At 42.0% G+C, this 22,095-nt stretch overlaps 1 protein-coding gene across 2 annotated transcripts in view; it reads left to right on the top strand.

Annotated features, from left to right (window-relative positions):
• The window catches only part of Hlf (HLF transcription factor, PAR bZIP family member), a 55,100-nt gene extending 49,048 nt beyond the window's left edge, over positions 1–6,052 (top strand). Inside the window, exon 4 of one of the 2 annotated variants that reach the window (XM_051195508.1) lies at positions 1,628–6,052. In XM_051195508.1, the coding sequence (XP_051051465.1) occupies positions 1,628–1,846 (219 nt within the window). In that variant the 3' untranslated portion in view covers positions 1,847–6,052. The remainder of the gene's footprint in view (positions 1–1,627) is intronic. The other variant, XM_051195584.1, reaches the window with a different exon arrangement.
• Positions 6,053–22,095: the final 16,043 nt, after the last annotated feature.

Here is a 22,095-nt window from a genome sequence, read left to right as displayed (position 1 = left end):
CAGACAGCAAGTGCCTTCACACGCTTTCCATCTCACCCAACTGTCTTCACAAAGGGCACATGTCTGCTTAGGATAATGGACGGATGGGTGTAGGGGCAGACCACTGATCCTGGACTTCTTTTGCAGTCTTGAGCCTCCAATGTGAGTGACTTCCTCCAATGCCAACTGTCTCTTGGCATCCTGAGAGAGGGGATGGGTTGGTCTCACCCATTTAGTCTAGGTGGTGTGAACTAAAGCATCACCTTTGCTATGACAGAGGCATTGGCGGTAGCAAGTTATTGATATGAAAGGAGTTAAAACATTCCTTCTGGTACTCTCCCATGGATGAATTAAAGAAGGTCCAAAAGATCCTCCAGTCCTCCTGGGAACTTTCCTTTCTCGGCAGATCTGGGAATCCCAGGTAGGGTAATTGAAGCCCAGTAAGCAGTTAAATAGGAAATTAGAGCACATTGTTTAAATGGTAACCATTGGTAGGAGCACATTGAGTAATGAGAGCTAGTACATTTTTTTAAAATGTCTGTTTTTGATTGCCAAGTATACATGCCCCTTGTGCGATGTTCTCATAGCTCATGATGTAAACTAAAAGGGTGGGAGACCCTCCTTTTATCTGTTGCCTCACTGGTTTGGTCCCTCTTATAGAGGCACCTATATTGGCCACTAGAAATCCATCTGGGGCTCCCACAATCAGTAAAGTGTAATTTTAATCAAATTGTGATAAACATGCATGCTCTCCAGCAGATTGCTCTTGCTTCCATTCACATCATAGTGCACCACACATCTTTGCAGTCCCCCCACCCTCCCAAACCCCCACCCCGTCTTTATTTTTAACAACAGTAGAGTAACCCTTTGTGTGACTCTTTGATAATGTAGTTATCAACTCTACTATAGATGATTAGTTTTTCTCATTTTCAGCTTTTGCAAACAACTCTATAATTAAAAAAAAAATGCACCTGTGTCTGCATACATGGAGAATATGAGATAAAATCATAGAGGTGGCATTGCTAACAGTGTATTTTTAAAGATAGATTTTAGACAGGCTTGGCATGATGGTGCTAAGGAGGCAATGGCAGGAGGATGAGTTCCGAGCCATCCTTGGCTACATAGTGAGTTCAAGACCAGCCTGGGCTATGCCGAGATCCTATCATAAAGGGGAGGGGATAATTAGTTAGTTAGTTAAAAGAACAAAAATGTATGTATGTGAATTATTGAGAGAAATCACCACATTGCCTTCCAGTAACAGGGTCTCAACTTAGAAAAGCCTACATGTGTATTCATGGAAGGAAAAAAAAAAGTTCTTTTAAGAAAAACTTTCAGCCAAGAGAGTGAAGAAATTTGGAATGGAATTTAGGGTGTGTGGTGAGCCTGTAGCTTTCAGCTGAGCTCTGGTCTCTGCTGCAGTACTGGGTACACAACTGCACAGGGCACAGCCTGTCGTGACAGGTCAGTGCTTTCTCTCGGAGGGAGGCCATGGCTGGCGGACCATGCCCTCAGACATGTAGAAGCTGCAAAGGAAGGAGTCGGGAATTAAGAAAACCAGGCTGGTGTCCCAGCACACCCCTGGCTGACACCCAGTTATGTGCGGCTGAAACCTAATATCTTGTTTCTTTTTCCTTCTGTAACTAATGAGCAGGATGACAAGTACTGGGCGAGGCGCAGAAAGAACAACATGGCGGCCAAGCGCTCCCGTGATGCCCGGCGGCTGAAGGAGAACCAGATTGCAATCCGGGCCTCGTTCCTGGAGAAGGAGAACTCGGCCCTCCGCCAGGAGGTGGCTGATTTAAGGAAGGAGCTGGGCAAATGCAAGAACATACTTGCCAAGTACGAGGCCAGGCACGGGCCCCTGTAGGATGGCATTTTTGTGGGCTGGCTTTTGAATAGATGGACAGCTTGTTTCCTGTCTGGTAGCACCACACCCAAACCAACCTTTCCGACATCAGCACTTTACCAGAGGCATAAACGCAACTGACTCATATTTCGGTGTGCATCTGTGTGTATGTGTACACAAGCTTAGGGTCCCGTGTGTGGTCAGCGGTGTGCATGTGTGCGTGTGTGTATTCCTTCCCCACTTGCCACTGAAAGGTAGTCCTCTTGTTGTCTTTTAGTTCCGAACAAGAAAGGTGCCATGTCTTTATTAGACTCTGGAGACCCCTGTGGGGTTTCCTCCCCTTCCTTCTCCACTCCGGTCCCTTTCCCTCCTGGCTTCATGTTCCAGCAGATTTAACTTTTCCAGGGTCTGAGTGGCTTTAGGAAGCAGGGCCCTGGTAAAGTGGTGGATCTCAGTTATCCAGAACATAAGCTCTTGTTTCTGTTTCAACCATGAGTTACCACGCTAAAAAGGTGCACAACAAACCCTAGCACTACGCAGCAGCTGAATTCCTTCATAGGTTGCCTGCTCTCTCCCTCCTCCCTCCCTCCCGCCTTTTTCTCTCTCCTATCTTTTCTGGTTTTCCTTTCTGTTTTGGTGATGATTGTCTTCACATTTAAAGTGCTGTTTAGATTGAGTAGTTCCCGTATTTACTTACTGCTACCTACTAAGTTTCCTTTTAATTCTACCAACCCCAGATAAGTAAGTACCATTATAGAACACAGAGTGTGTTTTGCACTGTCTGTACCTAAAGCAATAATCCTAGTGTACGATAGAGCATGCTGCCTGAGTATTACTACTAGTGGACGTAGGAAAATTTCCATACCTAGGAATTTCATTGTCTTTTAAAAAAACAAAACAAACAAAAAAAAAATCAAAATTAAAGTAATGCATTTGCGCATGACCAGAATATTCTCAGGACAGGGAAGCAGAGGGCAACGGGAAGCCTAAGACTGAGGGGTTGACTTATCGGTATGTAAGCCAAAAAATAACGCATCTTGGAGAGAAGCCTTTGCCATGGATGTGCTTCGTTTTGCTGTCTCCCTCCTCCCACACCCAGCCCACTTCTACTTTTCTTGTAAACTTTTTCCATTTCCCTCTTGATACTCAAAACGATTGAGTTACTTAAGATTCAGTTCACCCACTTTCTTTTTGTAATATGTATTTTTTGGGGAGGATAGTTTTCTGTTTTTAGAACTCAGTTAACTAAGTTAAAAAGTTGATGTTTTTGTAAAGCCCCCTCCCCCCCTGTGGTGTCCTCTTTGAATGCCTCACAAATTACTGATTCTGGAGCCTGCGTTTCTCACCCTCTGTTTGCTTTTGAACATATGTGCGCCTATCAAGTGGACTTCTGAAAAATGAATGTAAAAGACACTGGTGTATCTCAGAAGGGGATGGTGTTGTCACAAACTGTGGTTTATCCAATCAATTTAAATGTTTACTATAGACCAAAAGGAGAGATTATTAAATTGTTTAATGTTTATACAGAGTAATTATAGGAAGTTCTTTTTTTGTACAGTATTTTTCAGATATAAATACTGACAATGTATTTTGGAAGACATATATTATATATAGAAAAGAGAAAAAAAAGGAAAACTATTCCATGTTTTAAAATTATATAGCAAAGATATATATTCAATGCTGTTCAGAGGAGTGCGTGGGGGTTTTTGAAGTCTTTAATATTTTAAACCTATTACTGACACATCAGCATGTTTTCTGCTTAAAATTAAAATTTTATGACAATATTGAGGCTTGCTGTGACGAATCCTGCTCCAACGCTTTCTTGTTTCTTATTAGGTCTCATAAGGAAGTCAGTTAACGTCACCCAAAAGCACAAAATGGGTTTTAGTCAAATATTTATTGGATGATACAGTGTTTTTTTAGGAAAAGCATCTGCCACATAAATGTTCACTTCAAAATTCTGAGTTGCTGGATTGGAGTGTTGTTGCCAGGGCCCTAAACGATTTTGTTCTCTTTTGGCTTGTGCATCTCATGCAGTGTAAGGTTGACCTCCTCGGTGCTATGTGTATGGCTTATAATTTGATAGATGTTTTGACTATAAAGATGGCTGTTCTTTTGTTTCACTGACTTGTATAATGTCGAGAGAATCTGCTGTTTCTCCAAAGGCACATTTTGTGCTTGATTAAAATCCCCTTTCATCCATGGATGTTTTCCAGTTTTCTGCCTCTGAATTCTCTGCAGATCTGGTGGTCCCTTTCCATTCATCAGCTACCCTTCTGTCTAGTGTCAGAGTTCTAGAAAATGAGACTTTTAGGATTTCTTCCCAGGTACCTGTTTTGTTCCAAGCCATAGATAATATCGAGAGATGAGAGAGTATGAGATTTCAATACATTTTTCAAGTCAACTACCAATAAAAAAAAATACTTTGACAATCTTAAAAGGAACTAAATAAGAGATGATTCAGTAATAGCCATGAGATGACAAAGCATTGGTCTTTTTGAAGATAAAGAAGCTAATTGCAGAACTGTTCATTGACAGTATTCATCAGAGCAAAGATGAGTATATTTAAACTTAAGTAGAGAAGTGTTGAAGTGTTGTATCGTGGACCATCCAGATTCATGGAACTGTTAAGTGGTAACTGGCAGAAAAGCATACCTGGTCTTTCTTGGAATTGTTTGTACCAAATGAACATTACAAATGTTTTCTGCAGAAGACATAAAAAGATCATAATACAAGTTATTCTTTTGTATGCCAGGAAAGGTTTTAGAAACCTACCTCATTAAAAACAAAACAAAACAACCACAACAACAATTTGAAGTCTCCACAGGTGCCTTATATGTAGTTCATTGTCACCCCTCCTTCCCCAGGCTGACTTTTGTCTGTCCATAGACATTAACTAGATGAAGCAATGCTGTTCAATGTCCCGAGAAGCTAGGACCCGGGGTCAAATGATTGCAGCAGATCACGGCCATTAGGAAATTCTGTTTTCAACTCTCACCATTTCAACCTAGGCATCTTTCAGTGATTATTTGGCCATGAAAAAAATGCATCCAAACTGTAGCATGTCAGCCATTTAGACATAATTTGGAATGAGCAGCATAGCACTTCCTTATCAGGCCATGCCATCTCATTTTTCAACTATTATCAAAGAAAGTAAAAAACAAAACCAAAAATGAATCAGTGTGTCTCTCTGCTCATGCTACCTTGAGAGGATAGGAGGGCTATAAATGATCATCTCTGACTCTAGAGGAAGTGGCACTTTGGACCATTCATGAACCACACAGGCATGGCTGGGCTAAGCCTTTGTCTCTAAATGTAATGGGCCTCTAAGGAACCATCTCTCAAAGCACAAGGACTCTGTGTCTGAGAACATCGTGATGGAATCAGTCACTGGGTGAATGGGAAGCTATATTAGAGAACCCTGAGGTTCTTTCTAGCCCATTAGCTTAGTGTGGGAATTTACATTAATTCTAAATACACCTTCAAAATGTCCGCAGCCTTGTTTTTGGAAGAGCTTGGAGGCAGGGTGTAGATGGCAACTTCCCTCCCACCCAAGGGTGAAGCAACTGCCCTTGTGCAAGTTGGACTCTGATGTTTCTAAGAGTTCATCTATTTTTGTCCTTGTTCCTTTGAGGAAAAACTCCAACTTTGTCAGAGTTAATTATGAGATCCCCAGGCAGTGGCCAACTGGATTGTATGTGGCCTGTCCATAGGCCAGTATTTAACTTTGAGGTGGGTTCCCTGTAGCTGACTGAGCTGAGGTGTGATGCCCTCCCTGTGGTAAATGCCTTCAGCTTTGGTTCTGAAGTTGCTTGTTTCCTGCTGAGGACTCCTGAGTACATCCCTCTGGTGAAGCTAGATTCAACCCCACGTGTTTGGCAAAATCAGTGTCATTAACAAATGGACAAAACATAGGGCTCGACAGATTGAAATTTCAGTAACTATAGCCGATGCATTTTTGCCGAAAAATGTATGCAAGGTAATGTGTGTTTATGTATGGATATTTAAGTGGAGACATTAAATCTGTAAAAATTTTAGCACCTCACCAGACTTAATAATTAGCGATTATCCTTTTGGCAACACCACACAGACTGCATCTGTTAAACAGGTTCAAGTTAGCTGGAGGGTAGTGTACCTGTACACCATGATGTTGGTGGTACTTATGCTGTCAAGTCCAAACCTTTATTTGTTCTTCTAAATGTTTAATAAACTGACTTTTTTTCCTTTTTTTCATGTACTTTTTTTTGTGTGTGTGTGAACAGCGGCTAGCAATTGATTTTGTTTCTGTCACCATAACTGATAGATCATTTACAGAGATTTGCATAGATGATAATTATACTATATATAATTAGTAATGAAGCATCATATATGGATGACTTATGTACCAAATACTGCACTGTACACATGGAATATTTAAGTTCCAAAATAACCCATGATGTAACAGTTGTCATAGAAGAGGAGATGACAGTGTAGGCAAGTTAAGAAATTTGCATAAGGAGGTACAGAGATGGCTCAGTGGTTAAGAGCTATGGCTGCTTTTCCAGAGGATCCAAGGTTCAATTTCCTGCATCCAAATGGCAGCTGACAACCACCTATAATTCCAGTTCCAAGAGATCTGATACCTTTTTTCTGGCCTTTGAGGGTGCAGACATTTACACAGGAAAAACTTACCCATACACATAAAATAAAAAATTAAAAACAAAAATAAAAATAAAGCATTCTCAAAGTGATGGACATAGAAGCTACAGAAATGATTGCTGATCTGTTGACTAGAAGAAGATCACAAAAGCTAGTCTGGGTCTGTGCTCCTGTTGGGTAAACAAAGTTACACGGGAATATATTATAGGGCACAGATCAATCAGTTATGAAGCTGGTTTGAGTTGGGGCCCAGAAATCTGAATATTTTTAATGCCCCCAGCTAATTGCCACATAAGACCAAGCACAGCAGACCCTCAACAGTGACCAAAATCTGCAAAACCTATATATGTCCTCCAACTAATGCTATAAATCACCTATTCCTACTATAATGTAAATGTTATGTAAGAAGATGTATTTATAGGGAAGGATGAAGAGGGGGGAAAAGTCTGTTACATGTGCAATGTAGACACAACCATCCCAGACCCAACTACACAGCATGTAAGAGCAACATCCGGCTTGAGCCTTCATCAAGTACTTTCTCAGATCAATTTTCAGAACAGAAAAATACTCCTTAAACTTTGCCTGTGTACAACTGGTTCTTTGGAATCCTTTGTCCTTGGCCAGGTGTACCAGTTTGACAGTTGGTTAAAGCAAGCTAATCCCTGTACACCCTCAAGTCTGCAGAGTGCTCCTTGAAATGATGGAGAAGCTCTAAAGAGACCAATGCAGTAGTGAATGACAGACTTATTAAGACTTTTGTGTTCCTTCTATGTCCTCAGACTTCCCAGGTCTTGACCTTTCCAGAGGCTCATTGTTCAAATTTCCTTAAAATCAATAGCCCTATAATTTCCCTCTCCATCTCCACCCTTTGAAGAGCTAATTGAGAGGGCTTCAATTTCTTACAACTAGTTCTTCCTAGCTGGTAACTTTATAGTTTATGTTTCTACATTGGAGTATTAATATGATTTTAATATCATTTATATTATACCGTGTGTGTGTGTGTGTGTGTGTGTGTGTGTGTGTGTGTGTGTGTGTGTAGCATTTGGCAGATATATAATATCCAGCAAGTATGAGTTGCTCCCCCATATTGTCCATACTGTCCTGTCCCCTCTCCTTTTCTTTGGACATTTCAAATGATAGATAAGAAGCATCTTGAATGAACTGGCTCAGGATTTAGTGTCCTCTATCTGGCCTTTGGAAATCAAATGAGTAGCAGGAAAGGCATAAGGAAACAAAGAGCCCATTTAGCCATGGTGTCCCTTAGGCTAGATTCACTTGCAAGGTTTCTCTCTTAAGTGCATTAGAGGGCAGGAAGTGGATTAATGGTCCGGTCATATCCATATATCTCTTATGATTCATAATCTGTAATGTCCACCACAGGCTCATAGTTTGAATGTTTGGTTACCAGCTGGTGAAGCTACTCTTAGAGGTTTCAAAATCTCTGGAAGCTGGGATCTAGAGGGAAGATGTAAGTCACTGGGATGGATGCGTGGGAGTACTTTTCCATCTCACCTTCCTTCTGCAACCCCTCTCCCTCCTTCCACAAACCCTCTCCTTCCTATCAAGGTGAACTCCTCTCTCTGCTGCACAGGCATACCACCATCTTGTTTTGCCAAGCACAAGGACCAAGTGAGCAAGGGCCAAATGCTTTGCAACCATTGAGCAAAATAATTGCTCAATGGTTAAGATGTGTGTGTGTGTGTGTGTGTGTGTGTGTGTGTGTGTGTGTGCGTGCGTGCGCGTGTGCACTCTATCTGCTCACCTCAATGAGAAAAGTCACCAATACACCTCTGTTATGGTTAATGTCAACTGTCAACCTTGTGATGCCTAGAATTATCTGGGAGATGAATCTCTGGGCATATCTTTGAGGGGTAACCTTAGGTTAGTGGAGCTGGGAAGACTCACCCACCCACCATAATGGCATCATTCCATGGGATGGGATCCTGGACTATGAGCTGAGCAAGCATTCATCACTCTCCATTTCATGACTATGGATGGCCAGCTGCCTCAAGTTCCTTTGACTGTCCCACCATGGTAGACCGAACCCTGGAATTGTGAATAATAATAAACCCTTCCTGCTTAAGTTGCTATTACATGAATATGTTATCACCATAATCGGAAAAGTTACTAACAACCATCACCTTCCACCCCCAAGGTGAAGTACTAATATAAGCACTGTGGACTTTTCTACCTCCATCATCCCCAAAGGCATCCCAATTTTGAATATTCACAATAACAGAGTGTTTTTTTTTTTTTTTTTTTTTTTTTTTTTTTGCCAACATAGCTTTGTTTCACTTCTGTAACCTCTCCACTCAGGGTGCAGCTCCCAAACCACTATAGAGAACCCACAAACCACTACTGACAATGAATTCCCAGATGTAAAAGACAGGACATCTGTGCCCTATAGTTGAACCTACAGTCACCAGTCAATTGGAAACCATGCAGGTTTCCTTGGAAGTAGATTGGGTGGATTTCTAGAATGAGTCACAAGGCACAGAGACAGTCCAGTTTCATTCCCCAGAAATCTATTGTCTTTTTGTCAGGATCTTACATCTTGGAAAGGAGCAAGAGGGAAGAGGGAAATAGAAGGTCTTCCCATGAACTTCTCCAAGGAAGCAGCAGTCAGGGAGGGAGGAGGGAGGTGGCTTTCTCTCCCTTCCCTCTGATGAGAGTCCCACCATGTTTGAAAATCACTGAGCAAGATGAACAACCTTCCCTCCCTCACCTGGTTTTCATCTCAGCCCTTTGAGGAACCCCAGGAGGTATTCAGGGCAGAACAAAGAAACAGATTTCCTGATGGCAAACCTCTCCCCAAGGTCTGAGAAGTGGGACAGACCTCTGAGGCAAGGCCAGCTGACATCCTTTAATTTCTGAGGGGGTGCATCCTGACCTAGCCTCAGTCCCTGTGGGCTGGGGGAAGGCACATGTCATTCTCAGTCCTCTGCACACACACTCAGATGTCCTCAGTCATAACTAAATCATCACAAATAAATTCAAGAAAAGGAATGCCGGAAGCCGTAGTTAGTTGAGTTCCTAGCCTGCACCCCAGGGTTTTGCCACCCATTCCCCCTGAAATGGAAGATTTTGACTTGCAGAGGAGATGAAAATCCATCCCCACAGGGCTGCCTTTTCCAAAACGAATCTCCTTCACCTGGAATGGAGTTCTCCCCAGTTTTTTGTGTTCAGAACTTTGTAGTTAAAATGAGTTTCCTTTGACAAAGCTTCCTGGCAATGCCCCTCCCTGTCTGCGGCTGCCTCCCTCTTGAGCCGGCAGCACTGTAGAGCCCTGTGACCCTTCTTTCAGGTCGCCTTCTCCCACAACTACAGACAGACCAGAGCAGGAGCGGAGACACGGAAGAGACTCATGAAAGAACTCTTAGAAGACCAAAGGCTTTTCCGTCGTTTGAATGAAGATGGCACTTAGAAATAGGGGGATGCAATTTGAAAGAGGAGACAGGTGGGTGTACAGAAAGGAGATGAGCCATTCCTTGGTCTCCCAGCTCCCGGTGGGAGCCTTGGATCTGAGATATTTGTGTGCTGAGAGGCCTTCTCCTTCTCAATCTTATGGTCTTTCATCTCCCCCTTTCCCTTTCCTCTCTTCCCCCCTGCTTCCACCCTCCCCTCTTTCTGTGTGCAGGGGATATGAGGATGACATTCATGTCTCTAGGCAGAAGGTGGCAAAGAGGAAAGGCCAGATGGCAGTCAAGACCTCCTGGCCCTGTGACAGTGACCTCATATACACACCATGGTTTTGAGACCCAGTCATGAAAAAGTCAGTATAATTTCCCATCTTCAAATACTGACTCCCTAGTATCACAACACAAAGTTTGAATCTGAAGGCGCACTTTCTATATTCCATTTAGCAAATCCCTTCACTCTCTCAATGAGAAGTCTACGCTCTTGAGAAGAAAGGCACTTGCAGAATGCTGCACACAGTTACAACACACCTTCTAACAGCCCCTGCTCTCTAGCCCACAGTGTTTCATACGGTACCCTCTCTTTCCTTTGGTTGGTTCCCCATACTAGACCCAAAGTACAAAGTTGGCCTGATTCTTGTTTTGCAGATGGAGAAATGAGCACAGGAAGACCTTTATCCCTTCTGTCTACTCTCTCTTAGGATGGAGTATATATACACTCAATCTATATCCTGCTCACTCTTCATTATAAATTGAAATCACTTTGTTGGACATGTCCCTTAGTTTCCCATGCTGCCAATGGATGCCCCCTCCTTGGAATTCCACCCATTTCCACTAAAGGCTGCTTATGTCCTTCTCTCGTGATGACTGACCTCCTATAATAGGGATTAAGCACATTGGTCCATAGTATGGCACTTCCCCAAGAGATGCCAGCCTTTCTGAGGACAAAGATTTGATGCCTGGGCTATGAGTGAATCAGACCCTAACTACCTCATTGTGTGATATTATTACAAATGTGTTTCTGTGTTTTCACAGATTTGACTTGAAAAGATTTTTTAAGGAAACACAACAAACCCTTCTTGGCTTTTGATGAAGATTAAGTGAGAAACACAATGAAAGATTGGGAGGATGGTTTAGTCAGTAAAGTGTCTACCTTGCAAGACCTGAGTTCAATCCCCTAGAATGTACTTAAAATAAATAAGATAAATAGTAAATAGAAATGGAAAAAGCTGGATGTGGTGGTGTGTACTTGCAATCCCAGGTGTCCTGACAGCCTAGCCTACCTGACAAGTCCCAGGCCAATGAGACAAACAAAACAAACAAACAAAAACAAAAACAAAACAAAGCGGTTTACAATTAAGAAACAACAGCTGAAGTTGGCCTCTGATCTCTAAACCCATGGACATATACATACTTGAACACCTGTATCCACATGAACATATACACACACAAGAAATACAACAAATAGAGAAGACTTGAATCTTGGAGCACCGTTATTTATTGAAGTCTGTTTGCCTCAGATAGTCTAACCCTAATGAAACACCTCCTCAAGGTACACACCAAAGACTGGGGGTAGGATGGGTCAGGCCCAGGTATAGGTAGTAAGAGGTCAATTGTTCAGAAGTGATTTTGTTTTGTTCTGCCTTGTTGAAATAAGATTTCATGTATCCCAGACTGGCTCTTAACTACTTACGCAGCTCAGGATGACACTGAACCCTTCATATCCCTGCCTCTACAGGCTAGAATTACAGGAGTGTGCCACCATACCTAGCTTGAAGTATTTCTGGAAGGAAATAATGTTAATATTCTTCATTGTCCAACTATTTTATCTTCTTTCAGAATAAATTTATCTAAACATTTACCAAATACAATCAGGACTATGAAATTTCCGCTGAAGGTATTTTAGTGGAAAATTTTAGTTGTAGGAATTTGGAACACTGCTAGACTAGACCCCAGAGGGAAACAAAGACTTTGGGAGTGTTGTACTTTGGAAGAATCTATTGGGAAATGGGATTTTTCTAAATGAATCACTGCAGATCTTGGACCCACATGAACATTTGAATTCTTTTTGGAAAATTCCTGTTTGTAAACTTGTTGCTTTATGTGAAAGAAAATTATAGAAATTAGATTGTTGAATGTTGAATTGCCCACATATGGGGAAAAAACCAAAATAACAACAAACAAACACAAACTCCACAAAACTTGATGTGAAAAAAGCTACCCTGAAAAAGTGAAATTTTGACAATCAGTCAGTAAAAAATTTACCTATGTTAAGGCATAAACATTAAATCTATAATAAAAATATTTTTGAAGTAGGCCAATACTCATGTGAGTTTTTTTTTCCTTTAAAAATATATCAATGAGAAGCTGGGGAGAATGCCAAGTCAGTAATGTACATGCCATTCAAGCTTTAGGACCCAAGTTCTTCCCCAGTACCCATATAAAAAGCAAGTGTGGAGATATGCATTTGTAATCTCAGCACTGGGAAAACAGGCAGGAAGATCCCTGGGGCTCAATGGCTAGCCAGCCTAATCAGCAAGCCTCAGGTACAAGATAGATGGTTCCTGAAGAATGGTACTGGAGGTTGACCTTTAGCTTCTACACACAGGTTCATGCATATGCACCACACATATGTAAATATTAACACACACATGTACACACTGCATAAACACAAACTATACTAATAAGGAAGATCTGGTAGTACATGCCTATAATCTTTTCTCCCTTGGAGTCTGAAGCAGAGGGATAATGACAATCTCCAACCAGCCTCTGATAAATAGTGAGATACTGTCTTAAAAACAATAAACAAAAATTAATGAAAATTTAGAACATTATAACTACTCTCTTTTCTGATTTATATTTATTTTACTACCATTTTTTAATAAGACAGTCAGAAGTACCAAATTATGGCCTTCTAGCCAATATCATTACCTTTTAAAAGTTGCATCATTACTAAAAATAATTACACTAGACAGAGGGGAGGAAGTTAAAAGCTAGCTGCTTCCCAAACAATGCGGGGCATTCCCCTGCTGTAGAAATCCATTCTTTGGCAAGACCTCAAACACGCCTACAGAATTTTGGAAATAAAGCTCAAATAGGGTGATGTCTCTGGCAAGGAGGTTATTGCTTGGAATGTATTAAATTTCTGGTCCTTGTCTATTTTCATAAGTGTGGAAGGACAGAGACGTTTTCCATCTTCAGAACCTTTTGTTACATGGTAGACAGTTTCTCGGCATTGACACTATTGACGTTTATTAGGGGGAACTGCCTTGAGCATCATTGAATGTTCAGCTACATCCTTGATGTTTAACAACTAAATACTATTGATTGTGACAACAGGATTTCTCACCAGAAACCACCCAGTTGGAAACCACTATAAGGGCCTGAGTTCCAGCACTACTTTGTTGAAATGGCTCCTTTATGTTGTTGAACTTGGTCAATGCTCCTACTGTCAATGCTCTCCTCCTCTTCCTCCTCCTCCTAGAAAGTGAAAATAATACATCTATTCTGATTTGATGTAAAGTTCATATAAGGTAACACACATGGAAATAGCTTGTACAGCCACCAGAAAGTTATGATAAACAGGTCAAGAACTGGATGCAACAACTCAATTGTGGAGGTAAATAGATCTTTTCAAAATATCTATAATTGATTTCATCTTTATTTCAGTCCCTCAAAACTTAATTGTCTAATTGAAGGTAGCTTCTTCTTTTCTAAATTAAACTGGCTCTTCCACTCAACACAATATCTTTGAAGATAAATTCAAAGGACAAATGTTGATGACTTTTCTCTCCTCAGCATCTTTCTAAAGGTTGTGTATTGGAGTCGGGTGTAGCTTATCAGTCCAATGATAGCGAATGGTAGAGTTTCAGTCTCCATGTTGACCTGAGGTCTGTATCTCTGGGATATTTGAGACTGGGTTCATAGGGTTCATCTTGTTCACTGGAGATTCATGTTTCTTCCTGGACATGGCCTCTGGGAGTGGGGTCTCTGCACCCTGACGTCACCTTATTGATCACTTAGTCGGTTGTTTTTCATTTCTTTCAGCTTTGATTCCCCCCCACACACACACACATCAACTAAATCTATACATATTAGCATATAGGGCTTCAAGCCAACTTAACTGGACCCCTTCCCAGCCCTTATCCTGTTGACTTGAAGCTTTCTTGGAGGCTGAGCTGGTGGACCAAGGACTCTCTTTAAGTCAGATGTAAGTGGTTTTTCTATTTCTTCATCTTTGTTTTCCTGCTCATCATCCTTTCTTTCTTTACACTAGAAACAATCTTAAGTTGTTCTGAACTTCCTCAGAACTACAAACACACTACCACCACCCTCTCCCTGTTGAGTAGGAAATCCTTTTATCTTTTCATTTTGAGACAAGGTTTCACTATGAAGGCCTGGATAGCCTTGAATTCATGATATTCCTACCTCCACCTCTCAAATGCTGGAGATGACAGTATGCACTACCATTTTTTTTTTCTTACTATTCTAGTTTCCTTTCTATTGTTGTGACAAAATTCTAGCCAAAAGGAACTTAGGGGAAGAAAGGGTTTATTTAGCTTATGCTTCTGGGTTGCACTCCATCACTGAGGGAAGTCAGGGCAGAACTCAAGCAGGAACTTATAGCAGAAACCATGGAGATTTACTTGCTGGCTCACTTGTTGATTAGCTTTTCTTATACAGCCCAGGACAACATGCCTAGGAGATGGTGATGTCCATAGTGGGCTGGGCTCTTCTACACCAATTAACAATCAACAGAATCCTCCACAGGCCAATGTGATCTGGAGAGTCCCTCAGCTGAAACTCTGGCCTTAGGTGACTATAGGCTATGTCAAATTGACACCTCTAATTAAGTAGAATACCACCTTAACAATTTATCTACACTAATCTATGAAACATTGTTTTCGCCTTCAAGGGACGGCAGATTTATTAAAACATTGATGTCCACAGAGTTATGGTGAGGGTTCATGGCCAGGTGATGGGAAGAATTTTGTGAAAATGAGAAGCATGCTCCAAATTATATTCAGACTTCTGCCAACTGTCCTCCCACACGGAAATAATATGTTGCCCTTGATAAAGCAAAACCCTTAGAGAGAATGCAGCTTAAGCATTGAAAAACCCCTTGCTTTTTTGAGTTGTCCTTTCTCTATCCTCCTTCCTCTGTCATCTGCCTTCTCTCTCGATTGGTTTCCTGTGTGGATTGTCCCTGGAAGGAAGCCCTTGGGTGAGCAGAGAGCTTGCTGACTGCCTTCCTTCTTTTCTAGGGAAGCCAGACTGATACAGCTGCGCTGGCAACCAGTGTTTCCAAGGAGGGTCGCCAAGCATGTGGGGCCTCTCCTGAGAGAGCTCAGACAACATTCCCTCATGGAAAAACCTTTCAAGTATGTTTCTTCAGAACCACCAGACAAGGCCAGGGCGGACTCCAAAACTCTTTACCAGCCACAGGAACCTCAAAAGCAACTTCCATTAGCTCTGTCAGCAGTTGCCTTTGGAAATTCAAATCCTTTGACCCACTCAGAGCCAACTATGCATTCCTGGTAGCACCCCCAAACTTATGCTTCATTCATGTGATACACACATGCATGGCACACCTCCCCTTGGACTTGGCTTAGAAGCCTCGATTTGTATAATGGAACTTCCTCTGTCACATCGACTAAAATAACTCTGGAATCTCTTTTGGGGTAGATTTTAATTAGGAAAGACATAGCACTTAAATTATGCTTATTACTTTCAGTTGCTTGTACAGATTGTGGATTAAGAAAAGACCACAAGAGTCATGTGAACCATATATTTTAATGGGATCGATCTGGTAGGGGAAAAATTTCTACCCCATTCCAAAATCCTGGGTAATGGGCATCATAGTCATAATCTTACTTAAGAAAGAGGAGGGAGTTTGAGCAACTGATCTAATTGGGAACTAAATAGTTCAGGAGATACCAGGGAACATGCCCTTAGCATGAGTAGTGAACTTGTCCCTGCAGTCACTATTCACCTGTTGAACTATCTGGCTACTAACAATAGAGATAGGATGGAGCCTATGTGTAATTAAATAAATTGTGAGTGTGGTGGAGATATTCAGAGTGAACCAGATGCATAAGAAGTATACACATATACATATACATATACATATACATATACATATACATATACATATACATATACATATACATATACATATACATACATGTGGGAACAAGGTCTGAGCCACAGACTTCACCTTTGAGCTCCTTGTAGTAAAAAATTCCACTTACCAATTAATGGCTATTCTTTTGCTGAGACTTATCTATTTTTAAAAGTTCCTTTCTCCTGACTTTCTTTCCTAAATCTTGACAAAAAATACATATTCAGCCTACAACTATGATTTTAGTCACAATCCTTAAGCCACCTGACTTTGTGTGTGTGTGTGTGTGTGTGTGTGTGTGTGCGCGCGCGCGTGTGCATGTGTGTACATACATATGTGGAGGCCAGAGGGCATCACTGGACATCTTCTTCAATTTCTCTCTACTTTATTTTTTGAAATAAGGTCTCTCAGTAACCAGTTGGGGCTTGCTGAAGTAGCTATACTGGCTGGCCAGCAGGTTTGAGGGATCTTCCAGTCTCAGTTTGCTGGGGCTAGAATTCAGCTGTGTGGCACACACCCAGCTTTTAAATGGGTGCTTTTTTGTTTTGATTTTTCCTTTTTTTTTAAGTAATTTATTTTTTACATTCCAGTTCCCCCTTCCTCTTTTCTTCCTCTCCCCCCACTTACCCTCCCTCCTTCACCTCCCATCTGTTCCTCAGAGAGGGTAAGATTTCCCTTAGGAAGTCTACTAAGTCTGTCCCAACATCTCGTTGAGGCAGGACCAAGGCACCTCTCCATTCCCCCACACTCCTGTGTCTAGGCTGGACAAGGTATCTCCATATAGAATGTGTTCCACTAAGTCAGTTTGTGCATTACAGTTAGGTCTTGGACCCACTGCAATGGCCTCATCTATTGTCCCAGACACACCATTGTCACCTATATTAAGGGAGTCTCTATGCAGGTTCTCCATTTTTCAGGCCAGAGTCAGTGATCTCTCATTAGCTTGGGTGAGCTGACTCTGTGAGTTTCCCCATCATGGTCTTGACTCCTTTGTTCATATTATTGCTCCTCCCTCACTTTGATTGTACTCCAGGAGCTTGGCCCAATGGTTAGTTGTGGATTTCTGCATCTGCTTCCATCTGTTTCTGAGAGTTCTAGCTTCTCTGGGGTTGTGGATTGTAGGCTGAGCATTTGCTTCATGTCTGGTATCCACTTAAGAGTGAGTACATATTATATTTGTCTTTATCATTCTGGGTTACCTCATTCAGCATGTTTTTTTTCTAGTTCTGTTCATTTGTCTGCAAATTTTAGGATGTCATTGTTTCATACTGCTGAACAGTACTCCATTGAGTAAATGTACCATCTTTATCCATTCTTCAGTTGAGGAACATCTGGATTGTTTCCGAGTTCTGGCTATTAGGAATAATGCTGCTATGAACATAGTTTAGTAAATGTCCTTGTAGTGTGAGTGCACCTCCATTGGGTATATGCCCAAAAGTGGTATTGCAGGGTCTTGAGGTATGTTCATCCCTAATTTTCTGAGAAATCACCATACTGATTTCCACAGAGGCTGTACAAATTTGCACTCCCAATAGCAATGGAGGAGTGTTGCCTTTTCTCCACATCCTCTCCAGCATACGCTGTCATTGGTGTTTTTGATCTTAGCCATTCTAATCAGTGTAAGATTGAATCTCAGAGTGGCTTTGATTTGCATTGCCTTAATGACTAAGGATGCTGAGCATTTCCATAAGCATCTTTCCACCATTAAATGGGTGCTTCTAAATTGGAATATGGTCCTCACGTTTGTGTTACAAGCACTTTACCAACTGGACCATCTCCCCAGCCCCTGACTTTGTAGTTCTTTAACAGTCATGTGACTGTAATTGCAGTGTCTGCTTGGCTTTTGTAAAGGTCAGAGATGATTACCTATGCAGCCATTTCTCCTTTCTCTGATTTTCAGCTAAAGAACTGGGGAGCCTCAGATGTATCACATGTCTTTTACCATAGCCATTCAACAAGTATTATTAATCATCTCTTGCCAGTTAGTCTGTATTCTAGATGCCAGGGATGGAGCAGTGAATGGTAATGACCATGGCAAGGAGAACAGGTAAGAGAATGAACAGGATGGCTTCAGATTATAATGAAAACTGTGAAAAGACAGAAAGAGAGAGGAGCTAAAGGGCTGTGATGATGGGGAAGAGGAAGATAGTCAGGAGAGACTCTCACAAAAAAAAACTTTTAAATTTGATACATGATTCATAAAAGGAAGAAACCATGCCCAAATCTGAGGAAAGAGGAGAGGCAGCAAGTGTAAAGAACCTTGATACAGAGATGAACACATCGGTGGGCTTGGTGGGATGTAGAGCATTCCAGCACAGAGACAGAGAAAAAGGCAGATGCCAATGCATGGGAGAGGTTACAGGGCATGGTATTACCTCGGGTTTTATTCTAAAAGCAGTGGAAATATTTGGAAAGCTTTAACAGAGGGGAGACTTGCTCTGGCTTACATTTTAAAATGATCCCTCTGGCTGCCATATGGTGAATGAATTAGAAGGAGGCTTGCACGCAAGCTGAGTGGAACAGTCCATGGCAGAGGTGATGGTAAGCCTGAACCCAATGAGTTCAGTGAGAGTATAGGTGCTCAATCCTACTGTACATTCTGTTGCAGACCTACTATATGCCAGTGTAAATATGCCTGAACCCCCTCCCCCACAACAGAGCTTTCTGCTGGATGACCTGGTCAGTGGGGACTGCTAATGTCTCCACAGGAACTAGAGTAATGTGGTGTGAGACATGCTCATGTACCAGCATCTCTGACATCCACATTCCTAGGATACTGGTCACAGAATAGGTCATGGGAGGCCACCAGAAAGGGGCAGGAAAAAAAAAAAAGAGCCAAGAGACCCTGAACTCCTTCTTGTGGAGCATCTGACCCTGAAGAGGTCTGAGGAAGATGCAGACAGAAAGGAAAGAAGTGGCCCATGTCCATCAAAGATCAACAGTGGAAGGCAGCAGAAGGAAAGAGACAGTGGACAGACCAGCAGATAGACAGTGCTGGGCACGAGAAGGCCACAGATGAACTTGAGGGTGTAGGCTTCCTGCAGTGAGACCCTGCAGCAAAAACCCCCAGACCCCTTTTTCTAACAATTCACAACTCCTCTGGAGGTAAGAATAGATTTTCCAAACATTTCTAAGAGTTCTATGTTCTCCAGACATCCCATGAGCGTCATAGCTGCTCTACCGAGGGTATCACTATTACATCACATTGTATTACATGTTACATCCTATGCAATCCTTTCTTTATAGGTCTGAAAGGGGTCTTATTTGCTTTTTCAGCCTTGGGCCATACCCAAGGACCTTATGTGCAGTAGGCAATCCATAAAAAGCTGTTTGACAGCTGGGTGCATGACATTCCCATAGAATCAAGGGAATGTTCTTAGTTATTAATCTCTGTTGGTCACAGATACTTTAAGGGAAAGTGATGATGGCCATGGATCCTGTCCTCCAGAAGAACCCATACATAAGAGAATATTTCCTTCCAGGCATGGTGGTGCATACCTGTGGCCCCATCTCTCAGAAGGCTGAGGTAGGGGGTGTCAAATTTGAGGTCATTCTAGGCTGTATTGGAAGAATATTCCTCACTGTAGATGGCATCTAACACAGAGACCCACTATTGACCAAGGTCTAAAGAATAAGAGAATATGGAGTCATAGCCCTGAATGAGACATCTAGACACACATCTCCAAGGCTTGGAGATTATCTCAAAAGAAGGGGCAGGAAGGTTTAAGAACCAGAGGTGGTAGATGACTACAAAAAAAGAATGTCTTCCAGACACAACAGGACAATTGCACATAGGAACTCAACAGTGGTTGAGACAGTGCAGTGCACGAAACCTCAAGGTAGTAAAAAAACCCAGCCTGGAGGAGGTGGTCACCAAGTCCCATCCCTGGCTGAGGAGTTATTAGCATTTGAAAGCTGGTAGGAGAGGGGGAGACTGTTTTCTTTAAAGGATGTGACCCCTGGTAGGTCAGCCATGCCTTAAGGAAGGCCTCATACCTGAGTATTTGGATAACACAAATTGTACCTGATGAATTTTAAAGAAAGATGAGGGAAGATGAGAGGAAGGGGGGGGACAGGAGAGGGGAGGGGAGGGAAGAGGAGGGAGTGGAAGAGAGGGGAGGGGAGGAGAGGAGGGGAGGGGAGGGGAGGAGAGGGAAGCACAGGAAAAGAGAGGAAGAGGACAAAAAGTTAAGTTGGTAGGGAGAAGTAGGAGCTGGGAGGAGTTGGGGGTGAATATGATCAAAATACATTGTATGAAATTCTCAAAGAGTGAGTAAAAATATTATTTAAAAATAATTCCATCTTGTATATAAAGACTCTATCTCCCCATAAATGGGTTATTTACTCACAGTTATTGTCCCAACATCATTGAGCTCAATTGCCTTCTTGGGTCATGTTCTTTCTAAATTGTTGTTACCATGAGTCACATAACTGAAATTGTCTTGTAACTGAAATTGTCTTGTAACGGAAATTGGCAAGGTTCTCCCATGAACAATATGATAGTTAGGATATTTCTCTTTGCTATCAAGTCAAATTATTAAAATGCCAAAAAATAAACATAAGATTTCCATGTGTGCACGTTCCTGTGTGTGGGAGTACAAATATACATGTGTTCATGTGGAGGGCAGAGGAGAACCTTGGGTGCTGTTCCCTAAGTGCTATTTGCCTTGTTTTGAGACAAGGCCTCTCACTAGCCTTGAACTCACCATGTAGGTTAGGCTGGCTGGCCAGTGAGCCCCTGAGCCTGCCTGCCTCCACTTCCCAGCACTGGATTCTACCACAGCCATACTTTTATTTTTTTTGCATGTGTGCTGTGGATCAAATGCAAGTCCTCATACTTGCAAAGCAAACATTTTACCAACTGAGATATCTTCTCAACCCAATACATTATATTTTTATTTTTTTATAGTTGGTAAAAATTGAATACCCCAAACCAGAAGTGACTTGGTCAAAGCCACCATATCTTTTCTTTCATGCCCAGAACTCAGACATCCAGATCCTCAAATCCTTTCTCCCTGATGTGATTCCTGGCTAGACAGCACATGTCACATCCACTGAGGATGCAGAGGGAAGAGAACAACAGTACCAAGAACTTGTCCCAGAGTCAGTTCTTAGGGAACAGATGACAGCTAAGATATAAGGCTCCTACCCTGGGCTATTGTAACCAGGTTATGTCTGTCCTGGGCAGAAGAACCCAAAGGGTGCTAAAGTCCAGGAAATGGGTGACTATTCACTCCACTGTCCCTGGGAGCAAGGCAATAATTCCAAGTGTTGTATTCAGGAATTCAAATCTAATTGAGATTACTAATTAGCTCATTTCAACCTCCTGGGCACAAACACTTATAAGCAACACCTCCATATCCTTGGAAGCCAGTTGGTTTAGGGCAAAGTCCCAAGGGGATGGAGCACTTGAATGGCCCTTCACCCCTGCCTCCCTTGTCTATAGTAGAAGGAAGCAGATGCTGTGAAGTTTATCCCACACTCTTTCTGCTTCCGAGAGACAAAGAAGAAGGGGAAGGAAGAGGAAGAAGGGAAGATGATGGAGAGAGAGAGAGAGAGAGTTCAAAGAACTAAAATTGGAAAATGAAAAAGAAGAAAGAGCCATGATGCAGGGACGAGTAGCAACACAAATACCTTCCCCTCAATGTGAGGTCTTTACAGCCTGAGGAACATATTCTCAGTTGCTTATGCTGAGCACTTTATCCTTCAGCATCTTTGAAGATGGGCTGGGAAATGATTTGTGCCCAATTTTACAGATGAGAGACCTTGAGAGGAGTAAAGAGACATCCCCCAGCCATTTTTTGCTTCCTGTCTCTACCTGTTTCCTGGGCACATTTTGGCAAAGGGTCCTAGGGGGCTCAGACAACCATCTTCTAGGAAGTGTTATCAGCCCTTGCTCAGATTGGCTTTGGGGTTAAGAACTTGGTGATGGAGTGCTGGTTAAAATGAACAATGATTCCTGTTCCTTTCCCAGATCAAATATTTTTAGGCAATAATTGAAGATATTTTGCATTGGGGACCCTTTTAAAAATGAATAAAAACTATGGTTTTTCCCTCTGGAATTTACCCTGGAGCTCAGAATCTAATCTCATGTA

Source organism: Phodopus roborovskii, unplaced genomic scaffold, assembly GCF_943737965.1.
Source record: "Phodopus roborovskii unplaced genomic scaffold, PHOROB, whole genome shotgun sequence".
NCBI lineage: Eukaryota > Metazoa > Chordata > Mammalia > Rodentia > Cricetidae > Phodopus > Phodopus roborovskii.
This window is presented reverse-complemented; position numbering and strand designations above follow the sequence as displayed.